This window comes from Loxodonta africana, chromosome 15 (genome assembly GCF_030014295.1).
Source record: "Loxodonta africana isolate mLoxAfr1 chromosome 15, mLoxAfr1.hap2, whole genome shotgun sequence".
NCBI classification, from domain to species: Eukaryota; Metazoa; Chordata; class Mammalia; order Proboscidea; family Elephantidae; genus Loxodonta; species Loxodonta africana.
In genome coordinates, this window is record NC_087356.1 from 10,670,580 (window position 1) to 10,695,962 (window position 25,383).

General features: G+C 43.9%; 1 protein-coding gene across 4 annotated transcripts in view; it reads right to left on the reverse strand.

Moving 5' to 3' along the window:
* Positions 1-25,383, reverse strand: part of FHL2 (four and a half LIM domains 2) — an 80,796-nt gene that overhangs the window by 1,550 nt on the left and 53,863 nt on the right. For all 4 annotated transcript variants that reach the window (XM_064268579.1, XM_064268581.1, XM_064268580.1 and 1 more), the window contains exons 3-5: positions 10,754-10,928; positions 1,080-1,249; positions 7-193 (exon numbers count right to left, since the gene is read on the reverse strand). In XM_064268579.1, the coding sequence (XP_064124649.1) occupies positions 7-193; positions 1,080-1,249; positions 10,754-10,928 (532 nt within the window). The remainder of the gene's footprint in view (positions 1-6; positions 194-1,079; positions 1,250-10,753; positions 10,929-25,383) is intronic.

Consider the following 25,383-nt stretch of genomic DNA (forward strand, 5'->3'; position numbering starts at 1 on the left):
ACTCACCGCTGATTGGGTTGGTACACCCCGCACACTTCTTGGCGTATAGATCACAGAAGCAGTTCAGGCAGTAGGCAAACTCATCTCGAGACGTGAAACGCTGCCCAGACAGCTGCTTCTTGCAGGCGGTGCACACGAAGCACTCCCTGTGCCAGGGCTGGTCCCGGTAGGTGACTCCCCCAGTGGTGATGGGCTGGCACGGAGGCAAAATGGGTACAGTGTCAGTTCTTCTCATTGGAGTGGCCTCGATTTTAGTCAGTGTCCTCAGTCTCAGTTATTGCCACTGATTGAAACCCTCATTCAGGTTGTTTGAAAAGTCACTGAGAGCGGCTGCACAGACATCATAATCATCGCCTTACTACCTCCTGTTCATGTTGTTGTTGTTGTTGGGTGCCGTGGAGCCAGTTCCGACTCTCAGCGACCCTGCGCACAATAGAACGAAACACTGCCCAGTCCTGCGCCATCCTCACAGTCATTGCTATGTTTGAGCTCATCACTGCAGCCACTGTTCCAACCCACCGTATTGAGGGTCTTCCTCTTTTTTTGCTGACCCTCTACGTTACCAAACATGATGTCCCTTTCCAGGGACTGGTCTCTCCCTTTCATACGCTTTCATGATACAGCTCTGGACCCTGGTTTCCCCTTTGTGAGACCGGTACCAGAATGGCTGCTGCTCTTGGCCACCTCATTTTCTCCCCCGTCAAGTTTAGTGGTTAGTTCCTTGTTTTTTCAAGGATAGCAGCATAACAAAGACAGTTCAGGGATGGTGAGTTCGCCCCCTCTCTAAGTCGTACACATGAGAAAATACCTGGGAATTTGTAAAAGAAGGCAGGGCCTTTAGGATTTTTGTCTCAGAGCACAAATAGCCCTCATGTCTTTGAAAGAAGGACTGTAACAGGCTCAACAGATAAAATGTACTGAGGGACATCAGAATTAAGAGATGCAAAGCAAGACAAGCATAACTGTCGTGCCATTCAAGTATTACAGGTGTAATCTCTTGGGGAAAGGAAGAACCGACAGACCGGGCTCACGGAGACAAACTGGCTGGCCGTGCAAGGTCCAAGGGGAGAGAGAGATACCTTTTTGCACTGAACACACTGCATGGCATATTGCTTCTCATAGCAGGGAACACAGAAGTTCTCATTGTCTTTGGGGATGAAACTCTTGGTTCCAATCGGCTGTTGGCAGCGATGGCAAATGAAGCAGGTCTCATGCCAGCTGCTGCCCTTGTACTCCATCTTGCGAGTACCTGTCACCGAAGTCAAGAACAAAATAGAGTTGTTAAAATGACTGGCTCGGAGTCCAGGCAATCTGCTTTCCGAGCCTGCTACCATCTAGCTTTGTGGTCAGAGCACTAGATAACTAAGACAATATCCCATTTAGTAATCTTCTAATCCTATTTCGTGATATCTCATTTCTTTTTGAATAGCTGTTTATCATTCGATATGATTACATCATTCCTCCAAGCAGATTACGAAGGCCTAGAACACTGAAAGCCTCCACTGATCTCAGTGCACAGCAAATGCTCAATATTTGTTGTCTGATGTTTTTCTCATACTTTCCCAAAGGAAAAAAAGCATACACTTACAGAAAAAGATGATTCAAGAAAAATGGATGAGAGTACCCGCTGTATAAAGAAGGGTCTAGGGAAGAGGAGTATAAATGGATGAGTGTCTTAGTTATCTATGGCTGCTAAACAGAAATACCACAAGTGGGTGGCTTTAACAAAGAGAAATTTATTCTCTCACAGTCTAGGAGGCTAGAAGTCTGAATTCAGAGTGCTGGCTCCAGGGAAAGGCTTTCTCTCTCTCTGTTGGCTCTGGGTGAAGGTTGTCATCAATCTTCCCTTGGTCTAGGAGCTTCTCAACAAAGGGAACCCGGGTCCAAAGGACGCACGTGTGTCTGGCTTTTCTTGCTGGGTGGTATAAGGTCCCCCTTTCTCTGCTGGTTTCTCTCATATCTCAAAAGAGATTGACTCAAAATACAACCTATTCTTGTAGATTGAGTCCTGCCTCATTAACGTAACTGCCTCTAATCCTGCCTTATAAACATCACAAAGGTAGGATTTATAATGCATAGGAAAGTCATGAGATGACAAAATGGTGGACAGTCACACAATACTGGGAATCATGGCCTAGCCAAGTCGGTACACATTTTGGGGGATACAATTCAATCCATAACAATGAGGAAATAGAAAAGTGTTCCAAATACATGAGAGGCTCAGAGGCTAGCACCCTAAGGCCCATAGCCATTTACTTACTCCCACTATCTATGGCTGCTTTCTCTCTGCAAAGGCAGAGCTGAGTAGTTGTAACAGAGGCTGTATGACCCACAAAGCCATAAGTTTGCCAACCCTGGGCTCACTTAAAGACGGGGAATGGAGAACGATGGACACTTAAGTCAGACTTCAAATGTGGGGTCAGGAATCGAGGGAGAGTTTGGCATAAATCAGGGTTGCCTGATCTGAAATGAGGTGGAAGCATGCTGAGATGATACAGGCAGCGTAATGCAGGAGTCTATAAGCTGGTTTTTAGCTGTACATCCAAACGACAAGGCCAAGGGCTGCATTTTAACTGATTTGAAGGTTGGTGAAGAGATATCTACCTCTCAAGTAATTAGGACATGTGCTGAGAATAATCTTATTTTTGGCACCTGTTCCTTACTTCCTGATACTTCCAAGACCAGACAAACAGGCCTCGCCTTCCATAAGTTACACAAAATATGCAAGTTATGTATGTAGGTGGTGTTAGGGGTTGGGGCATGTGAGGGAATTCGAAGTGGCAACACATAGTGATCTTCAAAGCTAGGCTATGAAATCTACGGAGCCCAATTACAGAGTGATGAATCCTGAAATGAGGAAAATTACATTAAGCAGTCGAATTTCAGTTAATGGTGGAAGGATGTTGATGTAAATTTTAGAATGATTTTCTTTGGTCTCCCAGAGTTTATTTTCTCATGCCTAACTCTGTCACTTGCTCTTTTAATCGCTGACCTTCACTCTGATCAAAAAGTCCAGAGAGCAAAGGATTCTGTCAAGGAATATAGGGCAATTATGACTCTCATAAAGACACCAAGCAAGATCATACAAGTGCACCCTTGGTGTGTACTGAAATGATACTCTCACATCAATACCAGTGCTTGGGGAACTGCAATGATGTAGGGAAATCTCCTCGGCCCTTCCTGTGTGCTCAAAAGAGGTGGCAGGTGCACTGCCCAGGGCCCCCATTGAAACGGCTGCCCTTTATGTGTGGCCACCATGTTGTGGCTGCTGTTAGTTTTCCACTGAGTGGATTCCAACTCATGGCAACCCCATGTGTGCAGATAGAACTGCTTCGTAGGGTTTTCAAAGCTATGACTTTTCAGAAGCAGGTTGCCAGGGCTGTCTTCCGAGACGCCTCTGTATAGTTTCAAACTGCCAACCTTTTGGTTAGTAGTCAAGTTTGTTGTGTTGTATGCCGTTGAGTAAATTCTGACTTATAGTGATCCTATAGGACGAGTAGAACTGTCCCATAGGGTTCCCAAGGCTGTAATATTTATGGAAGCAGACTACTACATCTTTCTCCCACGGAGTGGCTGATGGTTAGCAGCCGAGCACTTAACCACTGCACAACTAGGGCTGTTGTGTTGTTGTGTGCCCTCAAGTCGATTCTGACTCATAGTGACCCTATGTGACTGAGCATAGCCGCCCCACAGGGTTTCGAAGGAGTGGCTGGTAACTGCCAACCTTTTGGTTAGCAGCCTCAGCTCTTAACCACCTCACTACTAGGGCTCCAATCAGGGCAATATTTGAAGATTACAAAAATATCTCCAGCAGGTGGCAGTAGAGTTCCTTCTAACAGAATCTGTAGATGACAAGTTTCCAGCAAAGCACAAGGTCTGGAGGAAGGTGTGCCTTTTTCTAACCCAAAAGAGCAAGTAAGGAAGCAAACACTTCAGTGAAGGATTAGTGAGCATGTCCCTCCTGGAGCCTGCCAAGAGGCCTGTGGTGCATCTGCAGAAAAGCCTCCACACGGGACTCAGCGTCTGATGGAAGAAAGCTGGAGTGCCCAGCATCGTGGTTTGTGATGTCCCTCTAATTTCCTGACTTAGGTCATCAAGAAACTGACTTTTGTGGGGCTGGGTCAGTGAAAAGGTTTTTCACTTAGTATGTGCCTCTTGTCCGATACATCTAAACCCACTGCGACTACCGCACTCATGTTCCGCACAGCCGTTCGTCTTGAACTGGTCGTAGCACTTTTAAAACAAACCAAAGCAAGGGTTATACGATCTAGTGTTTGCCTTTTTTTTTTTTTTTTTTCACGTACACCAAGCTTTTTCTAGCCACCCTGCCTTTGGTGCCCAACCCATTTCTTCTGCCAGAAAGTGCTTTCTGCCTTCTCCATCTGTTGAGGAATCCCGGGTGGTGTGAATGGTGGACACACTCGGCTGCTAACCAAAAGCTTGGAGGTTCCAGTCCACTGAGAGACTCCCTGGAAGGAAGGCCTGGTGATCTATTTCTGAAAAAAGCAGCCATTCAAAACCCTGCGGAGCACAACTGCTCCGTCACATGGGGTTTGCTGTGAGTCATGGGGTTTGCTGTGAGTAGGAATGGACTCCGTGGGAACGGGTTTCTATTGGGAGCCATCAAGTTGATTCTGACTCATAGTGAGCCCGTATGACAGAGTGGAACTGCCCTATAAGGTTTTCTAAGCTGTAATCTTTACAGGAGCAGATCACCAGGTCCTTCTCCTGTGCAGCTGCTGGGCTGAAATCCAACTTATCCTTCAAGGCCGCTCAGATGAGACATCCCGTAGGATTGCTTTCCCAACTCCCTGCTCCTTCCCCTGTACTCCTGGCATGTGCCTCCATTATAGCTTTGCCAACATTAAAAAAAAAAAAACCCTAATGACAGAAGACAGTGAATCGCATATTACTGAGAAGTGGAGGAAAGTGCCCTTCCCCCTAATTCCTGGATTCATGAAATGTTTATTTTTTTCTCTAAATTTTATTTTGTTGTTGTTGTTGTTGAGCACATACACAGCAAAACATACACCAGTTCATTTCTACACATACCATTTAGTGACATTGATTACATTCTTCGAGTTGTGCAGCCATTCTCACCCTCATTTTCTGAGTTGTTCCTCCCTTATTAACATAAACTCACTGCCTCCTAAGGTTCCTGTCTAATCTTTTTAGTTGCTACTGTCAGTTTGATGCCGTATAGGTAGTTCTTAAAAGAGCACAATGCTCAAGGCAGGCTAATTAAACTATTGTTCGGTTTTAAGATGACTTCAGGGGATATTTTTGGTTTAAGGTTTAAAGATTATCTCAGGGCAATAGTTTCAGGGGTTCACCCACCCTCCATGGAGCCAGGGAGTCTAGAATCCATGAGATTTTGAAATTCTGGTCTGCATTCTTCCCCTTTTAATCAGGATTCTTCTACAGAATCTTCCATCAAAATGTTCAGTAAAGACAGCAAAGGAGGCAGTTGTTCCTGGAGGCAATTGGCCACACATTCCATGTCCTCCTCCTATTCCTGACTCTCCTCCTTCCTCTGCTCTACCTTGACAAACTGATGTACCTTGGATGGCCGCTCGCAAGCTTTTAAGACCCCCGGCACTACACGACAAACGAGGAGGTAGTACGGAAGCACTGAACGTGTTACTAGGTCAGTTAACTGGGATGTCCCACGAAACCATTACCCTGAACCTCAAAACCAAGGAACCAAATCCCATGAGGTATTTGGTTGTACATAAACAGCCTCAGCAGCTACTCTTTCTTTTTGTCGTTGTTGTAAATGTATCTATCACACAATTTCTGCCAATTCAACTTCTTACAGTATACAACTTACTGACCGCAATTACAATACTCGGATGTGCAACCCTACACAGAATCAGTGTGATTTTTCCATCACCGCTCACCCCTCTTCCTCCTTTCTCTCGCCCCTGGTAACCACTAATAAACTTTAGTCTCTGTACATTTGCCTTTTCTTGACTTTTTATATAAGTGGGTTATATAATATTTGTCCTTTTATGATGGGTTTATTTCGCTCAGCATAATGTCTCCCAGCTCCATCCATATTTCAGCACGTGTCAAGACTTCTCCTACTGGCTGAGTACTATTTCACTGTATGTATGTACCACATTTTGTTTATCCATTCCTCTGCGGATGGGCATTTAGGCTGTTCCCACCTTTTGACTATTGTGAATAGTACTGCAATGAACATTAGTGTACAAATCTGTTTTTGAGTCTGTGCTTTTAAGTCTTTTGGGTATATACCTGGGAGTGGAATTGCTGGGTCTATGAATCGGAATCGACTCGACGGCAGCGGGTTTTTTAAATGATAGTTCTATTTTTAGCTTTTTTGAGGAACTGCCACACTGTTTTCCACCACAGCTGTACCATTTTGTATTCCCACAGCAATGGATAAGGGTTCCAATTTCCCCACGTCCTCATCAATGTTTGTTACTTTGTTGTTGTTTTTAATCTTAGCCATCCTAGTGGGAGTGAAATGGTATCTGATGGTGGTTTAGATTTGCAGCCTTCTGATGGCTAAATGACACTGAGCATCATTTCACATTTGGTGGCCTTATGAATGTCCTCTTTGGTGAAATGTCTATTCAAGTCCTTTGCCCATTTTATGACTGGCTTTTTTGTCTTTTTGTTGTTAAGTTTTGAAGTGTTTTATATATATACATACATATCAGTTATTAGATTCTTGTTGAATATATGGTTTCCAAAGATATACCCCCAGTTGGTAGCTTGTCTTTTCACTTTTTTGGTAAAGCCTTTTGATGAACATAAGTTTTTTAATTTTTATGAGGACCCATATATTTGTTTTGTTTGGTGCTTTTGTTATTGTATTAGATAATCCATTGTTGAAAGCTAGGCCTGATAGCATTGCCCTTGCTTGTTTTTCTAAGAATTTTATGGTTTTAGTTTGCACATTTAGGTCCTTTATCCATTTTGAATCTGTTTTTGTGTACGGTGTGAGGCACGGATCCTGTTTCATTTTTCCACATGTGGAAATCCAGTTTTCCCAGAACCATTTATTGAAGAGACTCTTCTTTCCTCCGTTGAATGGACTTAGCACCCTTGTCAAAAATCAGTTGACCGTAGATGTGTGGGTTTATTTCTGGACTCTCAGTTCTACTCCATTGGTCTATGTTCAGTGGACAGCAATTTTTGGACTACTTTTGTTACTTGACAACATTTTCTACTATGAAGCCTGAAATCTAGAATTTTCTACTCTCACTTCCCTTACTCCCTCATAGAAGAGACTGAAGACCAGTTAATTCTCAAATTTTCAATACAGTTTACCTCTTCTGATCACAATTTTTTTTCTCTGCCCAGTAAACACTATGAGAAATGGAAGGTCAAGACAACAGGTGGAAAATGTGAAGATCCAGGAAATACGTCTGTTTCTCACATCATGGTTAGTGCTAAAGGCCAAATCTTGAACAATCCCTAGACCGAGACTTCGGAGGATTTCCAAGAATCACGTCAGAATAATTGCTCTGACTTGAGGTCTTTTCCTCCTACTTTATCATTAGTGGAATGCAGTCTTAGTACGGGATAATGGAAATGGTTTCAGACCACTGAAAAATCAGAACCACAAAACAGGAAAGCTAGAACTTAAAAACTACTGAGTTCTACTTCTCTGAGAACTGAGAATACAGAGAAGGATGGCCAAAGTTTAGGAGAGGCGAGAAGACACGCCAGTGGGAAAAACAGCAGTTAGTGGCTAAAGACGCAAACGACGTTCAGAGAGGGGTTGAGAAATTAGGGGAGCAAATGCCGGAATCACTAAAGGAAACTCGCCGTGGCCAGTAGCAAAGCTCAGAAATAAACTTCATAAAAACACGTCATGTTTGCCATACTGTTTTTTTTTTTTTTCCTATTCTGTTTTTGAATTGATAGTTACTCAGATCCGAGTGGGTAGGGGTCAGTTTAAAGATAGACGTAATTCTCAAGTGAAGCCAAGGGCCCAACAGGTGTAACTAGTTAAGGTTATGTAGCTACTTAGAAGAAAAACAACCCGAAGCCTTCTGACTCTGAATTCAACGCACTTTTACTTTACCATGCTGTCTTTTTGGCGATGATCCAAATACTGCTAGTCTATAGTCCTATTACTAAGGTTGTAGTGACCAGCAGAGTGAAGGTTTATCCCCAAAATCTGTCCTTATTCCACCTTTAGAATTAATCACCATTACGGGAGTGGCAAGGAAGTTAGCAATCTTCCATGGTCTTGAATTAAGTTCCTTGATTGAGTTTGGTTCCATTTACCAATGCAGTGAACTAAACTCCTTTAAAACTACATTTCTGAATTTAATATAGTTGATATCCCTTTTAAGTACGTCAACTAACAAACCAAACCTCAAGTTCTTAAAGGATTGTTGTAAATCTAATAAATTAAACATATAAATACAGGGAATCATAAGGTATCTTAAAAGTTGAAATAATTCATAAGTTAAGGAAATTTCAATTTAAATCATAAGCCCAAATCACTTATTCAGTTGCACATTTTTAAATCAGAACGACAAGGTTAATCTATTTACTATGATAGACCAAATTTTCTTTAAACAGCATAAACCCCCCCGCAAAAAAAACCCAGTGCCATCGAGTCGATTCCGACTCATAGCGACCCTATAGGACATGGTAGAGCCGCCCCAGAGAGTTTCCAGGGAGCGCTGGTGGATTTGAACTGCCGACCCTCTGGTTAGCAGCCGTAACACTTAACCACTACGCCACCAGGGTTTCCTTAAACAGCATAAACACTATCAATTATACTCAGATTATTTAACGCAGTATTATTACTATGGTTTTGATTCTTTTAATATGTCTGCACTTAGTTCTAAACCTTTGTAGGATTAAAGGATGCTTACCAAACCAAAAACCAAACCCCGTGCCGTCAAGTCGATTCCGACTCATAGTGACCCTACAGGACAGAGTAGAACTGCCCCATAGAGCTTCCGAGGAGCACCTAGGCAGATTTGAACTGCCAACCTTTAAGGTTAGCAGCCGTAGCACTTAACCACTACGCCACCAGGGTTTCCAAAGGATGCTTACCTACCAAAAAAACTCTTAAGAGGATACCATCCCAAGCAACTTGAGGGGTTGACCATTCAGCTGTATTAAGTTTCTTAATAGTGAGAAGGCCTCCGGCCTGGCAGTTGCCTGGACTCTCGCCTGACCCCACTCCTGCCAGTCCGAGCCTGATTTTATAGTGGCTCTGTCAGTACCCATCAAATGGGAGGCCTCAGAGCTGGCATGCTCTAGTTTTAAGTTACATCTCCCTAGATCTCCATCTACTCACAGAGTCTGTATCACCAACGGGTCTGCTACCCCACTTAATTGGATTCAAACCATCTATTTACAGCTTCTTTCTATTCTGTTTTCTGTGAGGGGCCACAACTCCTGAAAATATTCCAACGGAGAGAGATTCTCTCTGCCTTTGTGTGACTCCCTGGTAGACATGCCAGATCAAATAAGTCCCAAATGGGACAGGTTGTTGTTGCTAGTTGCTGCTGAGTCGATTCCGACTCATGGTGACCCCAGGTGTGCAGGGTAGAACTTCTCCACAGGGTTTCCAAGGCCATGACCTTTCGGAAGCAGATCGTCAGGCTTGTCTTCCGAGGCACCTCTGGGTGGGTTCAAACTGCCAAGCTTTCAGCTAGTAGTCCAGAGCTTGACCTTTTATGCCACCTACGGACTCTGCTTTTCTGAAATTCAAATTTATATGAGCACCTTGTATTTTATTTGCAAACTCTGGTAACTCTAGTCTCTGGTCACCCTTTTATGGGTCATGCCAAGGATATCAGTGATCTTCTATGGCCGCTAAACTAGCCAGAGTCAATGCCTAGATACTCTCTCTCAGGTATCCAGGGTCAAAATCTTAGCCTCATCTCTAAGTGGTTACTTTCCCTTGCTATCATTCAGAAATTACATGTTTCTAACAAGTTTTTTTCTTTTTTTTATGTGCATCTAAAAAATCAGTATATTCTTTTTCCCTCTACTTTTTTTAAAGTAAAAGATTCCTTTCTACCCCAAAACAAAACAAACCACCCCCAAAACCAAGACAAAGTCCCTCTCTCTCCCATCGATAAACAAATCACTTTATTACTATTCTTATCAGCACTTGAGCCGGCTATGTTTTTGGTTTATGTCTATCTAGAATGTAAACTCCATGAGGACAGAGGGCCACGCATACCTCTCTTGGCTCACTATTCTGAATGCCCAGTTCCTAGCACAGCGGCTGGCACACAGGAGGGCACAAAGCCCATTAGCTGAAATAACGGAATGAATACAAACACAGCAAGCAGAAGGGAAGAACGGAGAAAACTTACAGTTGGTGGGAAAGTGGAGGCTGGAGAGGGAGATGTATTTTAGGAGGAACGCTCAGTGTTTACTCGCTCTAATGATTCAGCTGCATAACATGCACACACATGCACACACACACGCACATGCACACACACACGCACACGCGAAGTGGCACTGTGTAAAGACTCAATTCCTTCCAACAATCTATCCCATCACACCCATGCTTTTTAAGCACTCTAAACACTTCTCTGTAATTCAAAAAAAAAAAAATTCAAGGGATACCAAAAAACACTGTCATAGAACTGGGGAATCAACATGTGTGTCTAGAACAAAATCAGTGCAAACAGCGCATCAAGATTCCTTTCATATGAAGGCAAAGAGCTAGGAGTGGCCCGGTACCACGTGGATGCGGCCCTTTGATGGCATCACGGATGAGAAAGGTACGTGTTCTGACCTGGCATGATGGCCTTCTTGCACTCATGGCACTTGGATGAGTACTCGTTGGAGTAGCATTCTGTGCAGAGCAGCTGATCCTCCTTGGCAGCAAAGGGCTTGTCCACCAGCGAGTGGTTGCACTGCGAGCAGTGGAAACAGGTCTCATGCCAGTGCCGGTCCTTGTACGACAAGTCCTGCAGAACCCAAACCACAGAAGAGTGAGTGCTATACACGTACACCAACGTGCACTGCAACCCTAGTCACAACAGCCAGAAGGTGGAAACAACTGAAATGTCCATCAACAGACAAATGGATAGACAAAACGGGGTGCATACACACAACGGAACAGCGCTCAGCCATAGAGAGAAATGAAGTCCTGACACACGCCACAACACGGACAAACCTTCCAAACATGCTGCGTGAAGTAAGTCAATCACCAAAGGACAAATATTGTATGATCTCGCTTACATGAGATAACAAGAATAGGCAAATGTATAGAAACCAAAGCGTTATTAGTGGTTACTGGGGAGAGAGGGGCAGAAGAGAGGGGAGCTATTATCTAGGAAATCAGTGAGTTTCTGTTTATGGTGATGGGAAACCTGACAATGATTACGGGTGACGGTCGTACAACATGATTAATGTAATTGATATCACTAAACTATATGCCAGAAAATGCTGAACTGGCAAATGTTGTGTTATATATTATTTTTACAACAACAAAAAAGCCTTAAAAAAAAGACTATCAGAGTTGGAGACTATAAACTTCTCTATAGTCTAATCTAGGTTAGAGGGTCTATGGTACAAACTCATAGGGCAGAACAGTGAATAAAAGTTGGTATGAAGCTCACGGAGCCCTGGTGGTTCAGTGGTTAAGAGCTACGGCTGCTAGCCAGAAGGTCAGTAGTTCAAATCCACCAGCCACTCCTCGGAAACCCCAGGAGGCAGTTCTAAGGGATGAGGCTTGTGGGTTAAGCTGCTTTTCTTTTCCTGTATCTTAGATGAACAGTGTAAACAGGTGTGTGCGTGTATGTGTGATGCTTTTGAAAAACATGGATTTTGCTTTGGTATTGCCTATAAGAAAGAGAAACCAAGAACATGAAAATTGATCAGTGCTTCTCATTCCACAGTCAAGACAAAAACAGATGGCTAGTGAGGGAACGAAGCAAAACCACCCATGACAGCAGGTTGTGATGACTGGAATGACAGAGATGCCCTGGGTTTAAGGGAAATGCAGAGGAGCCCTGAGGACAGGCCAGTCGTCTGGTGGAATGGGGGTTAGGAAAGACTGCTTGTTTTAGTAACTGAGAAGGGGGTGAGCTAGGTGGAAGGGGTAGGAGAGGGAATTTCAGGCAGAGAAAGAGTGTGAGCAACGATGATGAAACGTGAGGAAGAGGGGTGCGTGGAGGAGCTGCGTGTCAGACTGGGGTGATGTGTGCATGTAGTGAAAGGTCAGGAGATGAGATGGGTTAGTTTACATCCAGGCGGGACTAGGAAGGACCTCTTCTGTCTGCACTGGGTTTGAAATTTATCTTGAAGGCAGTAGCGAGCTGCTGAGCTATTTTAGATTAAAAAAAAAACAACCGTTCCCACCGAGTCAATTCTGACTCATTGCGACCCTAGAGGACAGGGTACAGCTGCCCCACAGAGTTTCCAAGGAGTGCCTGGTAAATTCCAACTGCCAACCTTTTGGTTAGCAGCCGTAGCTCTTAACCACTATACCACCTGGGTTTCCAGGAGAAGAGTAAAATGCTAAGATTCTGGTGTGAAACGGGTGAGTAAGTGGGAGTAGGGGAGGCGAGAGAAAGGAGAGGCAGGGAGAAGGCTGCTGTGGAGGAGGGATGGTGCCGGAACGAGGCCGGGTGTGTGGGAGTTGTAAACAGGGAGCAGGCATGAGAGGTATTTAGAAAACAGGCTTCACACTTCTCAGTAAACGAGCGCAATGAGCTCAGGAGAGAAAACTGTTTCTCTCTCTGCTACCCCTGATCTTGCCTGAGGGGTAACAAGAGGTTTTTTCCCCCTTGCCTTTTTCCAATCAGAATGGCATTTCAGTGTTAATACATAATGGAAAAACGACCAATTTCTACATCCAGTTTTATTATCTTAGAAAGGATTATTTTTCTATTGCTGCCTGACAAGAAGCCATCATCCATTTATTAATGAGGCAGGAATAGAATTTTCGGCCATCGCATGGTCTCCTGTCCAGTGTCCAGATCTGAGTATCCTGAGCACCCGTGTGACAGGGCTGCTCACGTAGACTGCCATCAAGAATATCCTTCTCAAGACAGCACTGTTACCAAAACCCAAGCAGGAGCTGGAGTCATCCTGGTCATACGAGAGCACGTATCTTGGACCTGATTCCAAAAAAAAAAATAACCTGTTGCCATCGAGTTGATTCCGACTCATAGTGACCCTAGAGGACAGAGAACTGCCCCACAGGGTTTCCAAGGAGCGCCTGGTAGATTTGAACTGCTGACCTTCTGGTTAGCAGCCATAGCTCTTAACCACTATGCCACCAGGGTTTCCTGAACCTGATTAGAAAGGACTAAAACACCAACTAACCCTGAACCAAAACTAGAACAAACAGTTCTCTTTTCTTCAAATATTTTTGTGATTTTTTTTCCCCCAGAGCCTTGAATCAAACTAAAGTCATTTCATTTGGCAATCTTTTTGCACATTTTTTTTTTTTTTAGTTCAAGGAATTTTTAAAAATATAAATGTTGAAACACTTAGAAAAGAACTGAGTGTGAGGCACCATAACGTGTACAATTTTCTTGTGAGGGGGTGGGCTTTGTGCTGTCCCCCGACGTCACCCCGTCAAAAGCTTCCTTGGTAGAACTTACAGGAGTAGAATCATTGCTGACATGGGCTCGTAAGGAGAAAAGACAAGACAAGCGCAGAATTGTGTCAAAGCCTGACTACACAGACTCGTTTCCACGAGGCTGACTCTCCTCTGAATCCCAGGATCCCTTGGGCCCTCTACACAAGGCGCTGTCAGTCTACTGAAAGACAGTTTACTGAATGCTCAGTCTCTCTCCCTCATTTCTGACCCCAAAACTGAAGGGTATCCATCCTGGGGGCAGAGGACTAACCAGTCTTGTATTTCTATCTAGATGTATTTCCAGAAACTTGAAAAAAATCACCTTGTGCTTTATTGGTTGTTTTGATAAATGAAATAAAGTACATTTAAACTGCCTTAATTTGAGTTAATATCTGTATATGCAAACTCATTATAAACTGCGAAGCCCAAAATCTGCAAATGTACGTCCTTATTCAGGATTTGGTGTGGCCTAGATTCTTTCCACACATTTACCCCATCTTCAAGAATAAATCGTTGAAAGCAGGAACGCAAACAGAAGCCTGGACACCAATGTTCACTGCAGCACTTTTCGCAATAGCCAAAAGGTGGAAAACCGAAATGTCCATCGACAGATGAATGGATAAACAAAATGTGGTATATACACGCAATAGATTATCACTCAGCCATAAAAAGAAATGAAGTCCTGATGCATGCCACAACATGGATGCACCTTGCAAACTTACGCTGAGTGAAATAACCACTCACAAAAGGACAAATACTGTATGATTTCACTTACATGAAATAAGCAAATATATAGAAACCAAAGATCATTAGTGTTAGCAGCGGTGGAAGGGAGGGGAAAACAGGGAGTTTCTACTTGGAGGGCACACATCACATCTTCAAAGTGTTGTTAATGGTGGTGGAATAATCTGGAAAAGGATAGGGAGAATGGCTGTACAATATGAAGGATGTAACCAACGTTACTGAATTATACATGCAGAAGTTGTTGAACTGGAGAATGTTTTGTTATGTAAATTTTCACCACAATTAAAAAAAAAGTCATTCTTTTTCTCTTTCTGGGACAACAGTGATGATCACTATTTCCACGCTGAGTTGCAGGCACTGTGCAATCTTGCAGAGTAAAGGCTATCGCTGCAGCTCAGAGAAATCCAGTAACTTGCCCGCTGTCCCAGAGCTGGCCTATAGCTGAGCCAGGATTCAAGCTCAAGTCCTTCTGATTCGGCAGCTATTTCCATTGAACAATACCAGCAAAACTTCTGGCAGGACTGGAGTTACTCGCCACTTACTAAAAATGTACCCCTGATGAGATCTGTGTATATGCATGGAAAAAATTCAGAAACAAGCAAACTCTGGCAACTTTTATTTCTGTATTTTGTACCCAAATTAACACAGTTCAATACTGCCTTTGTTTAAACTTTGAATAAAGTTGAGCAAATCATTTAAACCCTACCCAGCAAACATGGTAATCAGCCTAATTTAAGACTTGGCATTTTTGATCATGCTGTCACTGTCATAGGAAGCCCTAGTGGCATAGCGGTTAAGATTCCAGCTGATAACCAAAAAGTCAGCAGTTCGAATCCACCAGGGGCTCTTTGGAAACTCTATGGTGCAGCTCTACTCTCTCCTGTCCTATAGGGTTGCTATGAGTCAGAATTGACTCGACGGCCACGGGTTTGGTTTTTTTTAATCACTGTTATAATGCTGGTTATAGAAAAAGTATATTAAAAAAAATTATGAAGGTCCCTGGGTGGCTCAAACAGCTTACACTCAGCTGCTAACCAAAAGGTCAGTGGTTCGAATCTACCCAGCAGCTTTACAGGAGAAAACACCTGGCGATTCTGCTTCCATAAAGATTACAGTCAAGAAAACCCTATGGAGCAGTTCTACTCTGTAACACAGGCTTAGGGGTGTCCTACGTCACACAAACCAATAAGAAAACAAAATCAACAATAACAAAAATAAGCTGTGAATAGCAGGTGAAAAATGCTTTTTCCGGAACTTAGTTGGATCTCTGTGCAGACCAAGTCACCTCGTAAAGAGCTGTTATTGTGGAAACACTGCAAAATGTTTTCCATGTTCGGTGAATCACCACCTGGATGAGATGAGAAATCCAGAAAAGGGAGAGGCGGTAGGAGTAAGGAACGACAGAGACCTGCTTCTTTAATGATGGTTTATTTTTACACGTTGGCTACCCTGCCTGGGAAGTAAGCAACACACAGAGAAAGGTTTAAGTTATCAGAGAAAAGAGAAGGAAAGGAATACAAGTTCAAGGGAATGTGCATTTTGGGACTGACCTTAAAAAAAAAAAAAAAACGGCAGAGAAGCATCCAAGGAAAACATCCCGAGAAGTAAACTGCCAGGATTTCACCACAGTCCCCTGTCCTGGTTAGCTAGACCCAGACAAAGGGAAGAGCAGCAGAATGCGCTAGCGTGATTGGACAGTCATGGAAAAACTGACTGTAGGGGACAATCTATTCCCCGAGCTTCCAGAGGAAAATATTCATGTGTATCAAAAGCACTGCAGAAATCCACTTTTTCCCTAAAGTTAACGTTTTCTGGTTTGAAAACACTGTAGCTACAGTGCAAGACTGATTTGCTGATGCAGAATGTTGACACTTAAAAGTGTCCCTCTAAATTGGGGTACTATCCACATGTGAAGTCCTGGGTGGTACAATTAATGCACTCCACTACTAACTGAAGAGTTGGAGGCAAGAGTCCAGCCAGAGGTGCCCCCCAAAAAGGCCCGACTTCCAAAAAGTCAGCCCTTGAAAACCCCCTGGAGCACGGTTCTGCTCTGACACACATGGGTTCACCATGGCACCTCCACGGCACCTGGCACTGTTATCCACGTGCTGTTACTCAACCAAAACAGCAAGACTTCTAGACCTTTCTAATAAGCGCAGCAGGTAATCCTGAGGTCAGGTCACTCTTGCTATTTAGAGATTTCCTTCTGCCAAGGTGCCTGCTGCATCCTCTCAGATGGCCTCATCTACTACATCTAAGTGCCGGGCTCCCAGAAGCCATTTCACCTTGGCTTCCGCCATGTCAGCTGACCTGCTCCTTCAGGCTGGTATAAAACAGAAGCCTGTAAAGGCTTCTCATCCCATGCCCCCGACTCATGAGAGCACGGTCAGGGCATGCATGCAGAGGTCAGGGCATCCTAAGAAACCTAAAAGAGAGTCCCTTCCACGCGATGCCTTTTCAATTGACTGGAGTTGATTTAATCTCAACGTTCATTCCCGGGGCCATCTTAACTCACCTGCACAATTTCTCCATCAGCCTCACCTCTCTCTCCACCTTTCTTCCTCTTTTCCTCTCCTCCTTGCATGCGTGCCTGTACCCCACACACAGGGGTTTCTGCATTAACATACAGTTGTTCCTGAATTGTTTATTCAAGGATGTTTGATAATTCTCACAACCTTTTGACAGAAAATATTTTCCCCAAAGATAAACACTCAACAGATGACCATGCTCTTATATTTCGTTGTACAACATAAAATAAATAGAAATACTTATTAAATAAGCTTGTACCACCATTGGTGGTGGTCCTCCATAGAACACTGTTCCAGCTGCAGACAGCAGTGAACTTCCTGGACCACTAACATCTGAGCGATTGCTGGCACACAGGCAGTGAGGGAAGGACTGATGTCACCCGCACATCTGCTGTGCCACTTTTAGCCTAGAGCCCCTCTTGGATTCCAGGAGCATGACTTAAATGCGATACATATTTCATCTAATGAGTGGTTAAACTCATGGACTTTAGACCCAGGTTGTTTAGATTCAACCCTGGCTCTGCCATTTACCAGCTGTATGACTTTGGACAAGTTACTTAACCTCTCTGGGCCTTAGACTTCCCATCTACAAAGTAGGAATCATAGTACCTACTATTGGTTGTAAAGACTGAATGGGTTAATTAATGCAGTAATACACACGAAGCATTTATAGTAGTCTCTGGTATGTTATAATTGCTTGATTACTGTTTGTAATAGCTATTGTTCAGATCACAGGTAATGATGAGAACAGTTACTTCAAAGAGTCACTTGCCGAAATTACATTTACTCCTGTTTTTTTTTTTTCCTGAAGAGAGTAAGATCAGTTAGAATTTCTGTCACTTTAAAGCTCTAATGCTAACAGCTCTGCCACTCTACCCTTGTTTTGTTTAGTGATTTTAATTTCTTCGAAAACCTTTTACATCTAAAATTATTATTTTTTTAAAATCCCATCTTATCTATTTTGAACCACACCACAGCCCTATGTATTCTTATCTTATAGATGAACAAATCCAACACAGAGATGCGAAGAATCGGTGAACAACGACATCTTCTGCAGCCTTCCCATTATCCTGCAGCCTTCAACAATCCAAAAGAGCCAACCTGTGCTTGTCTCCTTGACACGGCCATCAGCATCTTTACAAGTTGGTCCCAACATACTCTCCCAGTCTCACCTTCTGCCGTGGTCTTCCCCACCCCCACCTTTTGCTCTGGTCCCCTCTCTCACACCTCCAGGCCTTTGTCCCTGCTGCCTCTTGGCTTAGAACACCCCTCCTCATCCTCTCCAACAGACAAGAGCCAGCTGAGCAGTAAAACACAAAAACAATTCCGACTCATGGCGACCCATGTGTGTCAGAGTAGAATTGCACTGCCTAGCGTATTAGATAGCTGATTTTTCAGAAGCCGATCACCAGGCCTCTCTTCCAAGGTGCCTCAGGCGGACTCAAATCTCCCAGCTATCAGTTAGCAGCTGAGTGTGTTAACCATTTGCCCCCACCCAGGGATTACCTGCCTGTGAAGCTTCTCCCAGCAGGAAGTGATGCTTGCTAAAGAGAAGTCACAAGCCACACAGTAAAGTCCCTATGTATCAAGAAACTAATTGCCCACCCCACATCTAAATAATTATGCTATCGGATTTCCCTCTAATTCTCTTTCTCTGACTTTACGTTTGTACTTTCTTTTCAAGTCTGAGTTAATTCATGTGAGCAGCTTCTTCCTGGAATCACTTAAGAAAGTCCACAATAAGTAGGAAGTGAGGAAAGATCTTATGGCAAGAGGATAGTAACTGAATACCGCCAGTTTTGCTTCCTTTGTGTGCACAGAGACTCAGTACGGGGCAGGACTTTAGCCACATGGTTCCCTGGAGCTTATGTAGGCCTACTGGAAAATGCCACAAAAGCCAAGAAGCTAGATTATAATTGATTAAACCTGTGTGCCTGAAGCTCCACTTCATATCATGCTCTGAATATTTTCTGCAAAGGGCCTGGTGCCAGCTGACCCTTTTCATCTCTACCGGCCACAACTCTAAGTAGATTTTTAGTTTGGTGGTTAATACAGGGCTAGTCTTGTCTAGCTTATTTTAATTCTGTGATTTATTGAGTATCCCATGTCTTAGTCATCCAGTGCTGCTATAACAGAAATGCCACAAGTGGATGGCTTTAACAAAGAGAAATTTATTCTCTCAAAGTCTAGTAGACTACAAGTCCAAATTCAGGGTGTCAGCTCCAGGGGAAGGCTTTCTCTGTTGGCTCTGGAGGAAGGTCTGTGTCCTCAATCATCCCCTGGTCAAGGAACTTCTCAGGCGCAGAGACCCCGTGTCCAAAGGATGTGCTCTGCTCCTGGTGCTGCTTTCTTGGTGGTACGAGTTCCCCCCTCTCTGCTATCTCTTGAGAAATAAAAGATGGTGCAGGCCACATCCCAGGGAAACTCCCTTTATATTGGAACAGGGATGTGACCTGGTAAGGGTGATGTTGCAATCCCACCTTAATCCTCTTTAATATAAAATTACAATCACAAAATGGAGGACAACCACACAATACTGGGACCATGGCCTAACCAAGTTAATAACACACATTTTTGGGGGGACATAATTCAATCCACGACAACCATGCTAGCAGCAAAAGTGAGTGTAACCGGGGTACAGAGATCCCAAGGTTACGGAAATACAGACACACTAACAGACTTCCAAGAACTTTAAATTTTCCTAAAAATATCCTGGTTTTAAAGTCTTCTAGGGAGAGAGAGTGGAAAAGAAAAAAAAAAGTTTGACGGATCCCAGAAAAAAAATACCAACACTAATCTTGTGCTCACAGAAATGTCATAAATTGCAGTAAAATGTTGATAAACACGTAAGATTAGGCCCAAACACTTCCGTTCAGATTTTATGTTTTTCCATTTCAGAAACCTTCCTAATATGGGAAGTGCTTGTAGCTTGGCTCCAAACACGTCCCTTGTTGAGGCTTTATCTAACTGGGGAAACAGCTGAGTCCTGAGACCAAGGAAGTGGCCTGGAGGGACCCCTCAGCTGACTAAAGGTGACCCTTGGCAGCAAAAGCACCCCAGACTGACTGAAGATGCTGCTGGCGCTCACATCTCTCCTTCGCACACTCTGTTATCTGGGCTTGGAGAAGTCCGACTGCTGTCTTCCCAAACCAACAACTCCTCAAACCTACAAGGTTTCACTCGTTAAATGGCTTCACTCTGTGTTATTCCTGCTCAGCATTTTGGAAAGATATTCTATACTTTGAGACTGTCAGGTCATGTTTCAAACTATATATTCTCTCAAATCCTTGAAAAAGCAAACATCCAGAAGAATGGATGATGGCAGAAATACCAGCATTTGCTCTGTGTCAGGCGCTATTCCAAGTGCTCCAGATATGTTAACTCATTTAATCCTCCCAACAGTTCTGTGAGATCAGTAACCCCATTTTACAGACATGGAAATTAAGGCACATAGGTGACTTAGTTATCTAGTGCTGCTATAACAGAAATACCTCAAGTAGGTATCTTTAACAAACGGAAATTTATTCTCTCACAGTCTAGGAGGCTAGAAGTCTGAATTCAGAGTGCTAGCTCTAGGGGAAGGCTTTCTCTTTCTGTCGGCTCTGGGGGAAGGTCCTTGTCATCAATCTTCTCCCTGGGTCTAGGAATTTCTCAGCACAGGGACCCTGGGTCCAAAGGATGTGCTCTGCTGGTGGTTCTTCTTTTTTAGTGGTAGGAATTCCCAACCCTCTTCCTGCTCGATTTTCTCTCCTTTTATCTCTTGTAATGTAAAAGATAATACAGGCAACACCCCAGGGAAACTCCCCTTACATGGGATCAGGCCTGTGACCTGAGTAAGGGTGCTGCATCCTACCCTAATCCTCTTTAACATAATCTAATCTTGCCTCATCAACCACAGGCAAAGATCAGGATTTACGACACACAGGACAATTACATCAGATCACAAAATGGAGGACAACCACACAAAACTGGGAATGATGGCCTATCCAAGTTGACACATATTTTGGGTGGACACAATTTAATCTATGACGATAACATAACTTGCTCAGTCATATGGCTCATTGAAGGTGGAGACACCTATAAACCCAGGCAGTCTGGGTCCAGCATCCTGCCTCTTGGCCTTGCTCCATTGCTGCTGAACATTCTGCATCTTTTTTGGTGAGCCCAGCAGGTGACCCTTTGATTTTTAAGGGCCGAGAGGTCCTTCTCCTATAACCCATCTGGCCATCTTTGTTCCCATTTCTCATGACCCTGCTTACTAAATTCCCTTCAGAGGGCACGCCTTTTTCTTAGAAGACGATGTCTAAACAAATCAACATATTTTCAGTACTGTTACAAATTCTATGTGGAAAATCTAGAAGAATTTAAAAAACCTCCCCCAACAAGTGAGAAAGTGGTGAATTAGCAAGCTGGAGTGTGAGATTGTGACTGGAATATGAGCTCTTCCCAGAAGGACCCTCGGGAGGAAAGAGGAGTCCTGCCCCACGGTAGGAAGAACAGGTTTTTCCAACCTGGCCTTATGCTCCCTAAAACAGCCTTGTTCTGTATTTTTAACTGCTGGCCAGGAACAATCCAAAAAGAATCAAACCAGTTTCTATCTAGTCAACTCCAACTCATGGTGACCCCTTGTGTGTCAGAGCAGAACTGCTCCAAAGGGTCATCAATGGCTGATTTCCCAGAAGCAGATCCCAGGCCTTTCTTTTCAGGTGCGTCTGGGGGGACTTGAACCTTCAACCTTTTGGTTAGCGGCTGACTGCATTAACCTTTTTCACCACCCAGGAAGACTCCAAAAAGAATACAGGGGTGTCAAAACTTGCCCTGGATATATGAAGACTTAGCCTACTGTTTTAAAGTCTCTGGTTAGTTTCTGCCAAAAGACCCCTTACAGTTTTTGTTTTGTTCTTCAAGAACTTCCTCAACATTAACTGAGAAATTTTATAGTTTGTTGGGTGGACTTGTCCCAATTTGATCATCAGTTTGGTGTTTCCCAATTAATTAACTAGAAAGCTGAAAAGAGTGACACAGAAACACTTAGGCATCGTTTTTATAACACAGCCATTGCCATCCGAAGGGGCCCAGGAGAAAGGCAGAGGCCTTTTACTGAAGGTCATTTGATAGAGGCCAGGCAGATGCCCCTTATTCACAGGACTAACCACTAAGCTAACCACATCTGACCCAAGTCACTGAAACAGTGCGCAACCCCGCCACCCCACCCTAGGTTGCAAGTGGACAGGCAGGATAGCACATTGGTGAGGAACACCTGCTTTGGAAACACCACACGTGGACTCAAAATTCCATATTCCACCTTCTACTATTTCCTAACTCTGGGCAAGATCCTTAGGCCTCAGTGGTTTCTTCCATAATATAAAAGGATGAAAGTTCCTACTTACAGGGCTTTATGAGGAATTTAGTGCATGCAATGGAGGCTTTTACACAGTGCCAGAAGCAAAATAATTGCTCAATATGTGGTAACTTTAAGGACTACTCTTGGAAGACAAGCCTTGAATGCTGGTTGTTAGTCTGCAAATGGCTTTTCGTCCATTCCTATTTCTTTCTCTTCACATATCCTCTACTGCACAGCCAGTCTGAATGCCTGGCATTTCTCAGGGAGTCACAGAAAATTAAGTCTGAGCTAGACGTGTGTCTCCCTCTGTGGTTGATAGATCACTTTTATAAGGGCCTTTCTCGCTATGGTATTGTAACTCCTACCAAATGGCTGGGTGGGGCTATGCAAATAAGGTGCCTGTGGTCTGCCAAGGGGATTGGACAGCTTGCTAATAATACAAATAAAGTGCACGGCACCCTTGTGGGGGGTGGGACCATGAAAATAAGGTATATGGAGCCCTAACAAGGGGATTGCTCAATTTTGCCATCCTGCTAGGCTTAAAATGACCCATCCCAGAGGCAGAAGTGGGGACCTCACTACCACCAAGCAAGAAGAGCTGCAAGTGGAGTGTGTCCTTTGGACCCAGGGTCCCTGGACTAAGAACCTTCTAGATCCAAGAGACAGAGGGGGGAGAGCGGTAACACAAGAAAGGGCGCACAACGGTGAGAAGCAGCAGCAGAGACATAGCAGCAGCAGAACCAGGAGACAGGTCGGCATGAGATGGGCCAGCGTGAGACGGCATGGTAGGTTTCCTGGCCCACGGAGCAAGGAGGCTACAGAGGGCTTGCCGATCCATGGAGAGAGACAGCTGAATGCCTCCAGGCGGGAGGCTTGCTGGTGGAATAAAGTGCCTCCGGGCACTTGTCCGTGGAGCTTAGGCTTGCCAACTCATGGAGTGAGAGAGTTGAGTGCCTTTGGGCCAAGGCTTACTGGCAGAGTGGGGTGCCTCTGGGCACTTACTGGCGGAGCTAAAGAGCTTTATAACACTTGACCGAGCAGGGCAGAGGCCACGCCGAGAGGCCAAGGGAAGAGAGGCCTGCCTGCAGGCACAGCTGAGAAGCTGTCCTCGCCAAAGAACTATATCCTGAGTCGTTCCTGATCCTGAATTGTAACCTGTTACTTCCCTGATAAACCCTATAATCATGAGTACCATATTTTTGTTTGCCAGCTGCATCCTCCTCCTGTGAGGTATTTTTGTAAGTGTGCTATGCTATTTTTTTTTTTTTACAGCAACATGTAAAAAAAAACTGGCATAGCGGTGCTTATGAAGATACCTTGCAGGGGGAGGACACGGTTGACAAACACAGAAGGCGGACATTATTTGCATAAAAATACGATATTGTCTATAAGTTCTGTAAGGCCATTGTAACGAATTATCAAACCCAGGAGAGAAGTACAGAGTACCATGGGAGGGATGGTTGGTGTCAAAATTGTTGAAAAGGTTGGAGAGAGGAGGCATGCCTGGCCTCCACCCCACTGGAATCAGCCTTCTCACTCTCCCTCATGAAGTTAGAGGAGGTCAGACGCCATTTTTTACCCTCCCTCAAACAAAATAAAAATAAACCAGTTACCACTGTGTCAATTCCAAATCATGACAACCCCATGGGTGCTCAAATAACAAAAGGCTCCATGAGGTTTTCAAGGCTGTGACCTTTTGGAAGCAGATTACCAGGCCTTCCTTCTGAGGTGCCTCTGGGTGGGTTCAACCCTCTGACCTTCTGGCCAGTAACGGAGTGCTTAGCCGTTCGCACCACCTAGGGGCTCCTACATGTGGCTCCGAGTTTGTTAAAGTCACTGATTTGTTAAATAAACAGCACCAACAGCCATCACTGGAGTCAGTGGACGAGCTATCTTTACTGTCTTGAATTTCTGAAGCCCATAATTTAGGTAGGCCCATCCAATAAAACATCTGTAATCAGTCTAAAGAAATATTTTGCTAGTATCAACAGGTGTCCAAGAAAAATTGTGAGAACAGTGTAATGTCAGAGGATCATAAAATTTTATTTGTATTATCTGTTTTCAACTTTTCTGCTGGACATAAAAATGAATGATTTCTACCTTTGAGATCACTGCATTTTCTCACAGTAACTTAACAGAAATAAAGGGTATAACTGAGTGACTCCATAGAAACAATATTCAAACATATGTAAGCTAACTACAGAAATAACAGGTCCTGAAGTCTTGTTTGCCTCACTTAAAAGCCAGTCCATACCCTCAAAATTAGCCAAATTCCCACAGGCTTGTCAACATTTTTAAGCTGAACACATGTACGTATCCTTCAGGGAGAACGTTAAGTGGGGCCCACTGTGGCTGTGCTATTTTAAGAAACAAGAATGGCAACCAGATTGGCCAGCTCAGTTGCTCTTCCTAGCAGACCCGCCTGCCAGGATTTCTCTCGCTTCACTTCCTGAAATAACAGGAACATTTTCTTCTATTATGGCTTTCTCCCCAAAGTCAACTACATAATTATTCTTGAAAGTCAAGAGAACCACCCCAAATCTTCAAAAGCCCCAGATGGTAAAGTCTAACTTCAAACCAACATCTCTTTTTGCTCTGAAGGGTAGAAGATCACAGGCACAACCCCACATATCATGAATAGTTCACTGAAAAACCGGGTTGAAAAGTTCACCATGATTAACTCCTGGCTTTGCAGCAGCCTTGTTGATTTTGGCCCATTTTGGGGGATTCTTGTTTATTTGCTCGTCAAGTATCTGCCAAAAGATGACTTGTTTTAAAGGGTCTTTTCTACTAAATCATATTGGTGAAATGTTAAATGATTCTAGTTTTGTTTTTCACTTCAGCCACTGGTCAAGAGTGACTGGCCCCAAATATCCAAAACCTTCCCTTTAAACAGGATATGTTCATCCTCAGAATAATATCTCAACGTCTAGTTTGCTTGAGTATTTTTTTTCCAGGTTTAAAAAAAGCAGTGGCCGTCAAATCAATGAACGCTCATGGTGACCCCATGAGCGTCAGTCACATCATGCTCCCCAACATTTTCAGTGGCTAATTTTTCAGAAGTCTATGGCTAGACTTTTCTTCCTAGGAGCCTGTGGGTAGATTCAAGCTCCCAACTTTTCAGTCAGTAGGCGAACCCTTAACCATCTGTGCCCCCCAGGGGGGGCTCCTTTTCCAGGTAAAGCCTTTATCAAATAATTATGTTTCTCCGTTGT